Source organism: Bos mutus, chromosome 4 (assembly GCF_027580195.1).
Source record: "Bos mutus isolate GX-2022 chromosome 4, NWIPB_WYAK_1.1, whole genome shotgun sequence".
Taxonomy (NCBI): Eukaryota; Metazoa; Chordata; class Mammalia; order Artiodactyla; family Bovidae; genus Bos; species Bos mutus.
The window spans coordinates 95,908,573-95,924,050 of NC_091620.1; the positions used below are offsets into that span (position 1 = coordinate 95,908,573).

The 15,478-nt window shown below is 34.3% G+C and overlaps 1 protein-coding gene across 2 annotated transcripts in view; it reads left to right on the plus strand.

Moving 5' to 3' along the window:
• The window catches only part of DGKB (diacylglycerol kinase beta), an 869,780-nt gene that overhangs the window by 647,804 nt on the left and 206,498 nt on the right, over positions 1 to 15,478 (plus strand). For both annotated transcript variants that reach the window (XM_070369773.1, XM_070369774.1), the window contains exon 21: positions 5,510 to 5,600. In XM_070369773.1, the coding sequence (XP_070225874.1) occupies positions 5,510 to 5,600 (91 nt within the window). The remainder of the gene's footprint in view (positions 1 to 5,509; positions 5,601 to 15,478) is intronic.

The window sequence follows — 15,478 nt, forward strand, 5'->3', positions numbered from 1 at the left end:
AATGTTGAGCTTTAAGCCAACTTTTTCACTCTCCTCTCTCACTTTCATCGTACTGCTTTTATACTTTTCCATTCTAACACTCCTAATTCTTTCTAGTGCAGGTTGCTCAGTCGTGTCTGACTCTGCGTCCCCATGGACTATAGCCTGCCAGGCTCCTCTGTCCATGGAATTCTCCAGGCCAGAATACTGGAGTGGGTAGCTGTTCCTCACCCAGGATTTGAACTGGGGTCTCTGGCATTGCAGGTGGATTCTTTACCAACTGAGCTACCAGGGAATCAAAAAGCAGGAGAAAGAACATTTAAGAAAGAAATAATTGTTTTCTGTTAAGGAAGAAAGTCCTCTTATATAAAAATAGTCTTATATAACCACATATTCTTTTTCTTTCTTCCAGAGAATTAAAACATACTAAAATATTCAATCTTTGAGAGCAGGTTTCACCTTACATATGAGCAACTTTAATCTTATACAAGCAATTCAGGTTAAAAATTGCATTTTTAGACTACCCATCTCTTTTGTTTTTACATACTAAGTTAGAATGTTTTATGATTCTGTCTGAAGTTTCTGTAGCATGTTTCATTGTCTCCTGAGGGCTTAACAAGTGTGCCTTAAGGATGCACATTAGATACAAGCATTTTTATATGTCATTTCAAAAAATGTATCTCTACCTGTTGTTTGCAAATATGAGGAAAGTTTGCTGTCTTCCATATGAATATAAAGTGACTCCACTGTAGTCATTACAGCCATGTTTCTTCCTTATGAACTGGTATTATCATCATTATTCTTTTGCTATGAGAGAGTATAACTTCCTATTTAAAAAAAAAAAGCATAGATTTGAGGGTTTCAATGAAATGTAGTTCTTTTTATAAGATATAATCATATTAAGAGTAACACCTCACCTCGTTTGGGAATGAAAGAGTAACCCTATTACTTGTGTTTGTTGTAACGTCTCTTGGCAGTGAAAACCAAACCTGATCTGAGTTTTATGACATAGTGCACCACTTTCAACACTTACCCTATTGCTGTAAGTCAACAGTGCCACATCTCTCATCACCAACATTGTTAGCCAAATTCAAAATTCCTGTTTCTAGAGTATTCCATCAAATTGTGAGACTGAATTTTTATTATTAAAATAAAGTTATTGAAATGTCAGAAGCATTGTTCTCCATGGAAAATAATTTTAAAACAAGTTTTGAAATGACTTTGAAATGCTTACATAACAGGATAACAGGGCAAAAATGAAAGCAAGCTAATATAAATGAGGTTTTTGAAGCATGCTTAATGAGTAAAAAAATATTCATTTAAAATCCATTTTGACTAAGCTACTGAGGGCTTCATGTTTTTGCTTTCATTTGAAAAGCAAAGGTCAGAATTTTATTTTATCTGATGAGCATGTTATTCAGATAGTATAGATATAATCCCTTAGCTACGGATGTCTGAGAATGGATTCAGGTGTCTATTCAGTTTTACACATATATAAATGGTCTTCCAGTATCTTCTACATCACCACTAAATACATGGAAAAAAAAAAAAGCACACCTGTGAAAGAAAAAAAATGATATTTAAGAGTAATTTGACTGAATTAAAACTTTTTCTGTGTTTATGACTTTCAAGTTTGCTACAGTAAGGTAAATGAAGCAATTTCACCCTTTTTATGTTGTATCTTTGCTAAAGTGAACTTCATATCTAATTAGGTTCTTTGGTATTCTTTTTTGGGAATTGCACTGGCAGTTCATGTTTTGCTTGTTTTGTTTTATGTTTGCTACATTATCATTACTTAGCAGACAAAAGTTTTAAAAAAAATTGTAAACCAGGAAGACAAGTTCTAAGGTTAAATATATTGCTAGAAATTAAAATGCCTATTTGAACAAAACTTGTGGAACTAAATATTACCTACATTTCATTGTGACAAGAATAATTGTCTTTCTGAGCAATATCTCTGATAGTTCACATTTTCCTGAGAGTGTGTAAAAGAAGCAAAATTACTGGTAGCAAGAAAAATAAATGCCTGGCAAATGAATGTCAATTTCATTTTTACCTGAACATCTGGTAGCCAAGCACTTTAAATATTAAACTGAAGGCTGTAGACCTACAATTAAATTCATTGAAATAGGATTTAATATATTAACAGCTTAAAATTATAATAGTATGAATAACTGTTTTTTTTTTGGAGGACTTATGTCATCATACCTGTAATCACGAAACTTGTCTAAGGATACAATAAATTTGACTGTGGTGTGAACATTTCATAGGGGGTTAAATGTCCTGTTACCTTGTTCTTCAAATCCAAAGCTATATGTTTCCTCTGACAAATTTGAGTTTGAATTATTTGGATCATTTTCTAATGTGAGTGATAAAAATAAATAGCATACATGCTTAAATGTGCTTTTTGCATTTCTACAACCTAAAAACCAGTTTGGTGGAAAAAAATAAAATTTAACAGCTTTTAATTTGTCATGTGGAATCTGATCCTATGTGCTTTTTATTGCCTCCATATATTTATCTAAGTGAAACATAAAATGGTTGTAATAATGGAGAATTTAAAGCAGCTTTTGCACATGAGCAGTAATGCTAACTAATATGGTGAATAAAGCCTGAATGTAAATTCTCAGAATTTCTGTTTCTTGTGATATGTTTGCTAAAGTAAGTATATCTTGGTTAGCTTATACAATCTCCTCATCATCCCGGTTAAGCTATGAAGAACTTTGGGAAAAAAAATTGGGAGTAATCATTTACATTCAATTTGAAGTCATGTATATAATTTTCAAACTTCAATACAGTGAAGTTTGAAAATAGCACCAAACCTGTCAAAATGTAGACTCATGAACTCATAGCCCCCCTCTTTTTTCCTGGAGTAATACTTTGATATCCCCACATATACCCCCAGAGATAACCCAGGTATGGCAGAAATTAGTGTTATCTAATACTACCAGTTCGTATTGATGCACCCAATTTATGTCTCTTAAACTGAGCCTCTTCTTCCATTTTCCTTGCCCCTTGGTTATTTTTCACCTGTGCTATTCCAGTTACCACATTTCTGTCCATAGCACTAACAGTTCGACATTGCCACTCAGTTATTCATTTCTGTGAGTTTTATTTTATCCATATAACAAGACTGGCCACATCCCTCCAGTGCTAACAGACTTCTATAGCATCCTGTAAATCTGTCATATCAAGTCTAAACCCCTTAACTTGGCATACGCCTAGTTAGCCCACGCTTAGGAATCTCTTTAAGTCATTCTGCACGTTTTTGTTTTTGTTTTTTTTTTAATTTGGAGGGTAATTTCTTTACAATGTTGTGTTGGGTTTCTGCCATACCACACTGGGAATCAGTCATGAGTGTATATATATCCCCTTCTTCTTGAGCATCCCTCCCTCCTCCCATCCCTACCCCCCAGGTCACACTGAACTCTTAACAACCTGCTCCAGAACTTGTCTCCCTTTCCTCCTGTTTGTCTTCTGCTTATCCATTATGATGCCACCTTCTCTTCTAAAGCTTTTTGGACCCTGCAGGTAAAAGCAGGAGATTCACCAAAGTGTTTCTTCACAATATTTCAGTCATATTTAATTTAGAGAATTCGCTTTTTAATTATTTTATATGCCCATAACCTTTAACATCCTGAGCTCCTTAGAGACGAAGATAATCATGTTCATAGTTGTATCTTTAGGATAAACACAGAATATAGAAGTGAATGTTCTCACTGAAAGTTGATTGCATGAGTGATGAATAAATGAATCCAGGAAGGTCTGGATAAAACAGCAACAGAAAAGTATTATTAGAAAACTTTTTGAATGTAGAAAGACAATTCCAAATAGAAGCAGCATAAAATATATACTAAATAATATTCAAAGATTGTCTAGATACTATTTGATACTGAACAATGTCTTCCTATCAGTTTATTGAATGGTATCTTTTTATGATAATGGTGCATTAATAGGAAAATATTTTTAATTTTCCTAAACTTCAACCAATGTATAAAATTGTAAAACTACATTTATTCTATAAAGTAGACTGTTTTCATTAATTTAACATAAACATACATGTAGGCCTAGACCCACAGGTCTTACTGTTAAATGTTTGTCATTGTTTTTTCTAACTAGTTATCATCTATTTCTATCTACTCAGACATATGAAATCAGGCCATATGCAAGGAAGACAGTCTCGAGAAAAAGAATGATAATTCATAGTGCTAGAATCCTCTGAAACTTACCTTGGTTTTTAGATTATCGGCCTTAATATGGTGATTAGTGCAAGAAGGCAAGTGAAAGTTTTGTAAGCAAATAAGCCTTGTAGGAAATTAAATATTATTGGATGTGTCTAGGTGGATAAGATTATTTTTATAATTCATATTTCATATCAGAGAACTCTATACAACACAGCATAACAATAAGTACTCCATGTCATTTTTTATAACAAGTAATAGTATTTGCATTAAATAGTAAGGTCCCTGCCAAGTGTCTTTTTTAATTGTCGAAATGCTTTACATTCTAATGTGAAAATCACATGTCAGGGTTTATAAAGAAAAAAATAATTTGCTGTTGTAGAGACATTTGAATATCATTATAAAAATTTTCTTTTGTTTTACCTTCATGTGTGAAAACATATATCTCATTTTACCTGTATTTTCTTCTAACTGAGGGCATGACAGTATGTTAGACTATGTATAATTAAAAACTGCAGCTTTTGTGAAAATTAATTTTTAGATCCAGTACAAGATTACATAAAAATCTAGTCATCCTTTGTACAATTACTTTAAATGATCATTAATTTAATTACCTGTACAAAGAAACCAAGATATGGTCACTGATTTCTGGGAGAAAATAAATTTTGAATATCTTAATTCCAGATTAAATACTGTACTAATTTAAAACTATATTTTCTTCACAACTTTGTTTGCTGATAAAATATTGTTATTACTTCTTTAGTTCTATCAGGCTGTATCATAATTTCCCACTGCCATTCATGTAACAGAGGACAGTATCTTTAAATGATAATTGATAGTTATCTAAAAAATGCTAAATTTTACCCTGTGGATAACTATTTTTTTTCTGTTTAATATGCTTTCCAATCATGGTAATTTCTAGTCAATGCATAGCCATCTAGAAAAATTGAGCATATTTCAGTTCAGTTTCTTGAAAAAGGAAAAAAAAAGATCTCATGAAAAGTCTATGCTTTTTTTTTTTCTCTTTCTCTTTATGGTTACACAGTGGCTGGTCTCAAATCAAGTTGTCTAAGAACTAGCTACAAATCATAAGCACTAAAACCATATTTTAAAATCTGAGCAACCACTATTATAGATCAACACATCCCTATAATCCCCTCCAGGACAATCACATAATTTGACAATAGCACTTAAACTTTGAAAATTATGTGAGCATTTTTTACATAACAGATGGTACATGTCCTCACACCTTTTCTATCACTCATAATACAAGACAGGTCTACTCAATTTTTAAAAATACCTTTTGTTATTAATAATTGCCTAAGCCGCTTCTTCCTTTCCTTTTTCAGAATGAAGAACAAATTTTGGTATTTTGAGTTTGGCACATCTGAAACTTTCTCAGCCACCTGCAAGAAGCTACATGAATCTGTAGAAATAGAAGTAAGAAAATGAATTCTCTTTATAATTCTATGAAATGGCTTGAGTGTATTAATTTGTTGTGATAGCCCATGGAAGAAGTTAGAATTTTAGCAATCCACATAGCTTTACCCAGTATTCTAAAATGTCATTTCTGTCACTTATTGAAAATCTAGCACTATCTGAAATACTAATGAAAAGCTAAGTGTGAGTATGCATTGTTTAATACAGCATAAAATAATTGAGAGGTGGAAATAACTGTAGATATCACTGGATATTGTATGGACAGAAAGCTGTAAGATAAAAGAAAGTACTTGAAGGGAAAGAAAAAAGTTGCAGAATACATGGAAAAAAACATATTATTTTTAGGTCTCAATATCATATAACTTTTAAAAATACAGTTCACTAAAATTGTACTTACTTTCATGAATAAAGGTTAAAAAATATACTTTTCCATTCCCCATACCCATTCATTAGCTAGGTTTTCTCAGTTCCTGAGGTTGCCATTCCCCATTACATTTGTAGAAAGTGAAAAAGTCAAGAAAGAGAGTGAAGATAGCAAGAAAAGATAGACTTTAAAAAGGTTTGGAGCAAATATGTCTATCAAAATTAAATACATTGTAGGACTAAAAATTTGGAGACAAGCTATAATAGAAAATGACTTAGATTTATTTAGAGGATTTTAGGGGTTAAAGAAAAAGGAAAAGTTAAATTTTGATAAGTAGTAAAGACAAATGAACAGAATCATGAAACAAGGATGCCTAATGACTAGCTTATGTGAATTGAGAAATATTGGCTTTAACACTTTTCATTTTAAAAAGAAACAACTTGTCAGCTGAGACCTAAATCTTTAGTGGCAACTTTTCAGGTAATAAGTTTGGTAGACAAAAGCAGTTAGGGACCACAGAGAAATATGATCATCTGGCTAGGTTCTTCATTATCTCAGCTTTCTAATTTACTGTTAATAATAATAACAGCAAAAGTGGTACTAATTCAGACTATATCTCTTCGGACTTTTTCCTCATCATGATTGATAAATAAATCAAAGTATTACAGGTAGAATGGATTGTCATGGTACGGGAAAGGCCCTTCATGACTGAATCAGCTCATAATCCTGAAAAGGATTATTTTCACAAAAGGTCAAGGATTTGGGCTCAACATGGACTTTCTGTGATTGGTATTTGTGATGATAAATGTGTATATATGTTATATATATATACTTATATAGCTATATGTGCATATAAATTTTTAAAAATTCATTATATAGTAGATCTTAAGTATTTCTGCCCTCAAAAACTGTTGTTTAAAGAAAATCTGTAGCAAAAGGCAAAAATGAAAAAGAAAAAATTGAAGTGTGGCTTTTGGTTGCTGCTGCTGCTCCTGCTAAGTCTTCAGTCGTGTCTGACTCTGTGTGACCCCATAGACGGCAGCCCACCAGGCTCCCCCCGTCCCTGGGATTCTCCAGGCAAGAACACTGGAGTGGGTTGCCATTTCCTTCTCCAATGCATGAAGGTGAAAAGCGAAAGTGAAGTTGCTCAGTCATGTCCGACTCTTAGCGACCCCATGGACTGCAGCCCACCAGGCTCCTCCGTCCATGGGACTTTCCAGGCAAGAGTACTGGAGTGGGGTAACATAGGGTAAATACTGTGAAACCTCTTTCACTTCTCTTTACCTTCGCCTACCACTGAACATAGATTGAACATAGACTGAACATAGATTGAAGAAGAAAACTACCTGAGAGAGATACTTCATGCTCATGGTTAGGTAAACTCACTGTGGTAGTGATGTCAGTTCTTCTCAACTTGAACTAAAGATTTAATGCAATCCCCATATTCCAGCACATTATTCTGTGAATATCAGCAAACTGATGCTAAAATTTATCTGGAGAGTCAAAAGACCCGAATAGCCAAAACAAAATTGAAGGAGAACAAAGTTGGAGCACTGACATTATCTGTCTTTAAGACTTACTAGAAAATAATCAAAACAGTGTATGTTGGTGAAAGAACAGACAAAGCAAGGAAACAGATTGTAGAACCCAGAAATATATTCCCATAAATATAATCACCTGTTCTTTGACAAATGAGGGAAGCCAATACAATGGAGAAGAGAAAGTTTTTAAATAAATAGTGCTGAGATGACTGGAAATCACAGGCAAAAAAAAAAAAAAAAACCCTCTTAACAGGCCTTCACCTTTAATAAAAATCACTGAAAATGCATCACAGAGCTAAACGTAAAATGCAAAACTCTAAAGTTTGAAGATAACATAGGAGGAAATCTAAATGGCATTGGATATGATGATGCCTTTTAGATACAACACCAATGGCACAAAACAAGAAAGAAAGAATTGATAAGCCAGACTTCATTGAAATTAAACACTTCTGGTTTGTGAAAGATGGTGTCAGGAGAATGAGACAACAAGTCACAGACTAAGAAATAATATTTGCAAAAGACATATTTGATAAAGAACTTTGTATATTCAAAACATACAGAGAACCCCTACAATTCAACAATAATAAAATAAACAACCCTATTGAAAACTGGGCCAAAGACTTTAACTGATACCTCACCCAAGGAGATACACAGATGACAAATGAGCAGGTGAAATGACACTCCACATCATATTTCATAAGGAAAATGCAAATTAAAACAACAATGAAATACTGCTCTACAGCTATTAGGATATTGCTAAAACCAAAAGCTGGTGAGGATATGGAGCAATAGGGGGTCTAAATCATTTCTAGTGGGAATGCAAAGTGGTATAGCCACTTTGGAAGAGAGTTTGGAAGTTTCTTACAAAGCTAAACATGCCCTTACCACATGATCCAGGAATCCTACTCTTTAGTACTTACCCAGAGGAGCTGAAAACATATGTACACACAAAAACATGCCCATGGATGTTAATAACAACTTATTTAATAATTGTCAGAACTTGGAGGCAAATAAGAGGTCCTTTAGCAGATGAACAGAAAAATAAGTTGTGGTATATCCAGACAATAGAATATTATTCAGGGCTGAAAAGCTACCAAACTGAAAAGACATGAAGGAAACATAAATGCATCTTCCTAAGTGAAAGAAGTCATGGTGAAAAAGCTATATGCTGTATAATGCATATGATATTCTGGAAAAGAAAAAACTATGAAGACGGTAAAAGATCAGATCAGATCAGATCAGTCACTCAGTCGTGTCCGACCCTTTGCAATCCCATGAATCGCAGCACGCCAGGCCTCCCTGTCCATCACCATCTCCCGGAGTTCACCCAGACTCACGTCCATTGAGTCAGTGATGCCATCCAGCCATCTCATCCTCTGTCGTCCCCTTCTCCTCCTGCCCCCAATCCCTCCCAGCATCAGAGTCTTTTCCAATGAGTCAACTCTTTGCATGAGGTGGCCAAAGTACTGGAGTTTCAGCTTTAGCATCATTCCTTCCAAAGAAATCCCAGGGCTGATCTCCAATTGCCAATTAAGGAGGAGGGAGGGAGGAACAGGCAAAGCACAGAAGTTTTTAGGGCAATAAAAATACTCTATGTGATATAATGATGGTGACTACATGTCATTATACATTTTTTCAAAGCCATAGAATGTATACCAAGAGTGAACCCAAATGGAAACTATAAACTTTAGATTATGAAGTGTTGAGGTAGGTTCATCAATTGTAACAAATGTACCACTCGGATAGGGGATGATGACAGTGGGAGGGGCTATGCACTTGTAGAAACAGAAGTATACAGGAAATATCTGTACCTTCCCCTCAATTTTGCCATGAGCCTTAAACTGCTCTAAAAAGTAAAGTCTTAATTTCCAAAAAGAAAACACATCAATCTATCATACAGTAATATGCTAGTCACAAAGTGAAAAATGTTCAAGGAAAAGTTTATATCATATAGCAAAAGACATGTGATGAAAATAAGTATGGAAAACATTGATTTTAACATTACAAGTGATAAGATTCAGTGATTTTGTTCCACCAAGCTTTACATCTTGAGAACTCTTTAGGGTCGTGTTTCTACATGTCCTCCAAGTCTGGCTTCCCAGCTCTACATTTACTGCCTTATTCTAGCCACCACCACGGTAGCATTTATTAAGTCAGAGCCAGCGCTGTGCACTCCTCATTCTATTGTTGTATATCTTGAAATACTGTTATGATTTGTATGCATTTATCTTACTTCTAAAACTTGGTTTGTGTGTGTGTTTGTGTGTATGGATGGTGATGTAAAATCTGCTTCTCTACTCACTTTTTAATGAATCCAGTCTATCATATTAGCAGAATATACGCCTTTGTACCCTCAAGGTTACTTCCTAATTAAATATAATAAAAACAGCAATTTGGAAATTTGATTCTGCTTGCTCTTGCTTCCTGTTTGGCCTAAAATTATACCAACTATGGTTTGAAAATATATAACAGAATAAAAGCACTTCAGTACAAGAGTACCTCAAGTAATAGATATATATTTTAATGACAGCTTCTTCAAAACAAACCATTTGCTGTGTGACCCTTTATTTCACATCTCTCTTTTATTTAGGAAGCTCTTTTTTCCCCAAAGAAGGTGAATATTTGGAATAATGTTAATATCAAGGGATAATAGGGTGTGCTGCAGTCCATGGGGTTGCAGAGTCGGACACGACTGACTGAACAATAATAGTTGATAATAGTAATATTAAGATTTATCAATTATTAAATATACCTCATGCTTGGTGCTAAGCAATGCACATCCATTACCTGATTTAGTCTTCCCCCAAATCCTTTCATTTAAAGAGATTCTATTGTTTCTCTACTGCAGAGACACATATGAGCATTTTTTTCGTAATTTAAAAAAAGAATTGTATTGTTTGCTGCCAAAATATTTAAATCTAAGAAAACAAATCAGTTGGAGAATGAATACACACACACACACACACACACATGTTTTTGTTGTTCAGTCACTAAGTTGTGTCTGACTCTGCACCCCAGTGGACTGTAGCATGCTAGGCTTCCCTATCCCTCACTGTCTCTTGGAGTTTGCTCAAATACAGTGAAAGAGATTTAACAAAGGTGAAATTTTTAACTTGAAGAGTTTCTTATCTTCTAACTTCATAACAAAATATAAAGAAATTTAAAAATTAAATTAATTTAAATTTGCAAGGTAATATATTAAAAGCAACATTTATATTAAACTATCTGGAGCATGGATATGTACCTAACATCTCATGTTGTCAACTGGGATTGAAGCTTATGAAGTTCATGAATTTTTAATTTACTCTTTGTACCGGCAAGGTTCATGAGAGAATAAAATGCCCCATTCTCCAAAGTATTTCAGTCTTTTGGTATTTGGTGAGACTTGGGAGGATGGTATTTTAAGGCCAAAATTCCATCCTCCAATCCTGAGCTTTGTCTTAATGATTAAGACATAAAACTTAGACATTTCCATAAAACCTAAATGAGTTCAAGAATTAACAAATTGCAAGAAGTGTGTCAGGGACACAAAGTTAATTAGCAGAATTAGAAAGACAAGATTCTGATTGACCAGTAACCCAGAAAGCAAAATTATTAAAGGCAGTAGTAAGGCAGATTTTCTGGAGAAGGAAATGGCAACCCACTCCAGTGTTCTTGCCTGGAGAATCCCAGGGACAGGAGAGCCTGGTGGGCTGCCGTCTATGGGGTCGCACAGAGTCGGACACAACTGAAGCGACTTAGCAGCAGCAGCAGCAGCAAGGCAGGTTTTCACAGCTTTGTCTATGCCCCATATATCAAAATCATCCTGGATCATATGTCAGCATGTACTTAGAGAACCTGAGCCCAGCCTTCCCCCTGCAAAAGACTATCTTGGAGTGGGAGAAATAAAACTTGCGGATGAATGTTCTTTCTTAAACCCTGAATGAGGCATAGATGACGTATATAAAGCTATACATATTTAATGTAGACAACTTGATGAGTTTGGAGAAAAGAAATACTGTGGAATTATCATAATCAAAGCCATTAACATCTCATCACCTCCAAAAGTATCTCCTTGCCCTCTTTCTATATGTGTGCACATGTGTGTGTATGTATGTGTGTGTACACGTAAGTGATAAGAATAGTCAAAAGATCTTCCCTCGCTTCTAAAGTTACACAGGTGTTGTTTTTTGATTTTTTTTTTTTTTTTGGGAAATGCAGTTCTAGAAGCAAAAATGAAGGGAAACAGTAAGATGTGGACCTCAACCAAGATGATCATAGGAAACAAAAATTGAATTCATTAAGTCCAAAACAAACAAACAAAAAAATACCTCCTTATTCCAGGAAAAAATAAGAAATTTGGTGGGGGGGTGGTCAGACAGTGTTACCATTTCATTAAGATAAATATATTTTATATTTTCTTACTGAGGAGGGTAAGGAAAAAATGAGACAGGTAAAAGGTAAGCAACAGGTGAAATTTCTATATTTACCTGAAGTTATTTTTAATAGCTTTTAGTGAGAAATTTAATATCCCAACTATAATTTCTGACTCACAGAATCTCCTAAAAAGAGAAACATGTAAAATTAAAGTGGCTTTCTGCTAATACTTATGGCTAGTGCTTGATATCTTGAACCCAAAGAACTGTTGTTATTCTCAGCATGTTCAGCAGCCGTGTATGTGCATGCATGGTACCAGTTTCTCAATATTCCTGTTTCCAGGTATGCGGTGTGCTTCCATCTTCCTCTCCTTTGCCTGCTGTCTCCCATTCCACTGTAAAAAAAAAAAAAAAAAAATATGCGATTATCTGTAATCAGCACTTTTATCACCATTACCAGATTACCAGCTAATACTACAATTGCCTAAAAGGCATTCTGAGTCCCTATATTACAGTGTGTTTTGTGGATAATACTTTTAAAATGCATTTCAAAAAACATGGAGCTTAATCACTGGTGAAATACAGAGTACACAGCCTTTAAATATCAGAAGTCCCGTTGAGCCACTTATGTGTATGTGTCTTAACTTGTAGATTTGCTGCTGTGGTTTTTTGTAAAATGTAATTCTGTGCTATGAATTACCTATAAGTTTGCAGAAACTCTTTTAAAAATCAGGTTTATTTAAGTCATTTTACACCATGCCATTTTAAACAATGAACAAAGCAATGTTTTACATTTTAGTAAGTAAAATTATGAATAATTTTATCTGACCTGGGCATAGAATTAAAGTCACTATGAAAAAATATTTACAGTTTATCATTAATCATATCTCATCAGATTTGTTGTGCACATTTATTGCTCTTCAAAGTTCTTCACAAGTTTTGAATGCTCATTAACTGAATCTCAAACACTAAAATCACATATAAAAATTTGTCTTTAACACTTCTGTGTAGTATGGTGCATGGTATATTTATAATCTAGGATTAAAATATATTTGAAGAAAAATGTAAACCATTTTCTTTTCTTTTTGGTAAATTTGTCTCTAGAATAAGATCTTCCATTTCAAAACTGAAATGAGTGGATAGTGGCCTGACAACCTTGCACTCTGCAAATGGCTCCTAGAGTACTATATGTTAATAACCTTTCTTCAACATAATAAAAATATTCAGGATTTATTGACTCACTGAGGCTGTTAGCTTTTAAATTCTTTTCCTCTGTAGCTACCTTTTTAAAAATCATAAATCTTCCAAGTGGATGAAAATATTATCTGACACAGTATTATAACTTGTTTATATTTCATAGCCTTCACTTCAGCTTTTATTTCCATGCACTCAAACTGGTATGCCACAACTCCTGGTCTCCATCAGAACCAGCTCTGGAAATTTCCAGACTAATCAACACAGTGTTAAAGCCAACAGACGAAGGTAGCCTGTGGTCAAAAACTAGTGGAAACAAATTATTAATAAATAGGCATTTATGTAAGAACATTGTCCAGTTTTCATAGGAATCTCAGTGCTCTTCATCGGTCCTTCTTCTTTGGGATTTCTTAAGGAGTTTTTCGACTTTTCAGAGAGCTGCTTACTATTTCCTTAAACCTACACGTGACAAGACTATGGAGAGTGAAAACATGAATAATAGTCTACACTGATGTTTTTAAGTTGTCACATGTGATTCCCTGAGTTCAATTAAAAGCAAACAAAAAAACCTATTTGCAGCATGCTCTCCTTTTCTGCAGATGAACAAAGGAATGCTCCTTCACTAATTCTGAAAGTAACTTGTCACAGTGGGGTTCGGAGGCCTAGTCAAATAATTGTCTTAGCGTACTGCCTGCTGTGTTCAATATTGAGTGAAAATGGAAGCCAGGCCCCAACTCCAGCTTATTTCACAATTCTTCTGTTATTTAAATGATTTTAGTCAGTTTGGGGGAAGCCAGACCTTTATAAATTAACAGCAGGGAAATACCAAAGGTGTCAGATTGCATATTTATCATCTTTTTCGTGTAATACTTAAATATGTATTAAGAAGTGACTGACATAAATTAGGCAGATTTCAGAAGCCACAGGCCGTGGCTTGTAGAGGACCCCCTTCTGCTTGACATTTCATCCTTGTCAAAGATCAAATTATTTTAATTTAGGCTGCAAATTATAAGGAATGAAGACTTCTTTGTGGGAATTCCCTGTGGTAATCTGACTTTTGTTGTTACTGCTGCTTGTCAGTGTGCAAAAGATATAATATGCATGCAAATAAGGTTAAAAAATATGTACTATCTAATTATCCAGCCAGTACATTCCACTTGAAGACGGTGGGGGGCCTGACACACAGTATGTGTTTGATTCATGGAGGCCTGCAGGGTATTTACACAAGATTACTTTTAATTATGAAATTAATATCTGTTTATCTAGAATATATAGCAGTAAGTGAGTGTACACATGAGCAGAATTCTTTAGTAAAAAGAAATCGTCTTAATTTAATATATGAAAAGAAGAGGGAAAAAATCAGTTGTTTCTAAGGCGGAAAAGAAAAGCATCACCCAGATCTTGGTTTCACCCTCGTTGAAACAAATTGAATGAAAACTTGGCACCGTCTCTAGAATTTGTTTCTAGCTCCTCCAAGTAGGCTCAAGATGTGTTGCTTTATTTCACAGTTTTTATATCTTAGTGAACAAGATACAGTGTTAGATTCAGTATGATCAGAAAAATGTGGGAGAAGAGAGGTTTGTGGTTTTTTTCATTGTTTTTTACAATTAATTTTTTTGTTGTTTTTATAATTTTGGTGGCAGATTATCTCTTCTGAGTTCAAAAATCAATGATTACTATTTGAAAGAAAATGATGAAATTATGTCCACAGTTTTTTCTGTAATAAAAACACAGCAAATAAACAATCCCACTGAAGCTATACTTTAATATGTGAAGTTCATATTCCTAACAATATTTACTTGTAAAGCATAGGGTTACTTACTGGTAAAGCAAGTTAATCTGCTCATATTAACTTCTAACTGAAAATGGCAGAGGAATATCTGGGATATATTTATAAACTACTCCAATGATCGTTTTAGAAAACCCAAAGCAAATGAATAAATAATAATACTTTAAAAATACAGTATGCCTTGTCACTTTCCACCCATATCCATCAGTGGAAATGTATAGAAAATTTGAAAAATAAACAGTGACCATTCTGAATAGCGTTGTCTGGTAGAATGTTTCCTATTTTGCACAGTCAGAAGGGTGAAGGATGTCTTATCACCCAGCAAACAAAAAATCTGGCTGGACTAACTGGTTTCATTTTTCAGTCTTTTGTTACCGCAGTTCCTAGTAATGATAGGATGGGAATTCCTTTTACTGAGGCTGATCTTGGCATTTCCTTTGCTCAGCCTCTCTGCTCCTCCACACTCATCTAAATAGCTGTGCATCTCTCTGCCTTTGACACTGTGCTTGGGACTTAATCTAGTCCAGGGAAATATCCTTGGCCACTTGAGTGTAATTCATATCTCTTTGAATTACCTTCTCTTTTCGAAAGTCTTTAAGCCACTTCTTTCTCTGCTCCCCAAAAATGAGACCCTG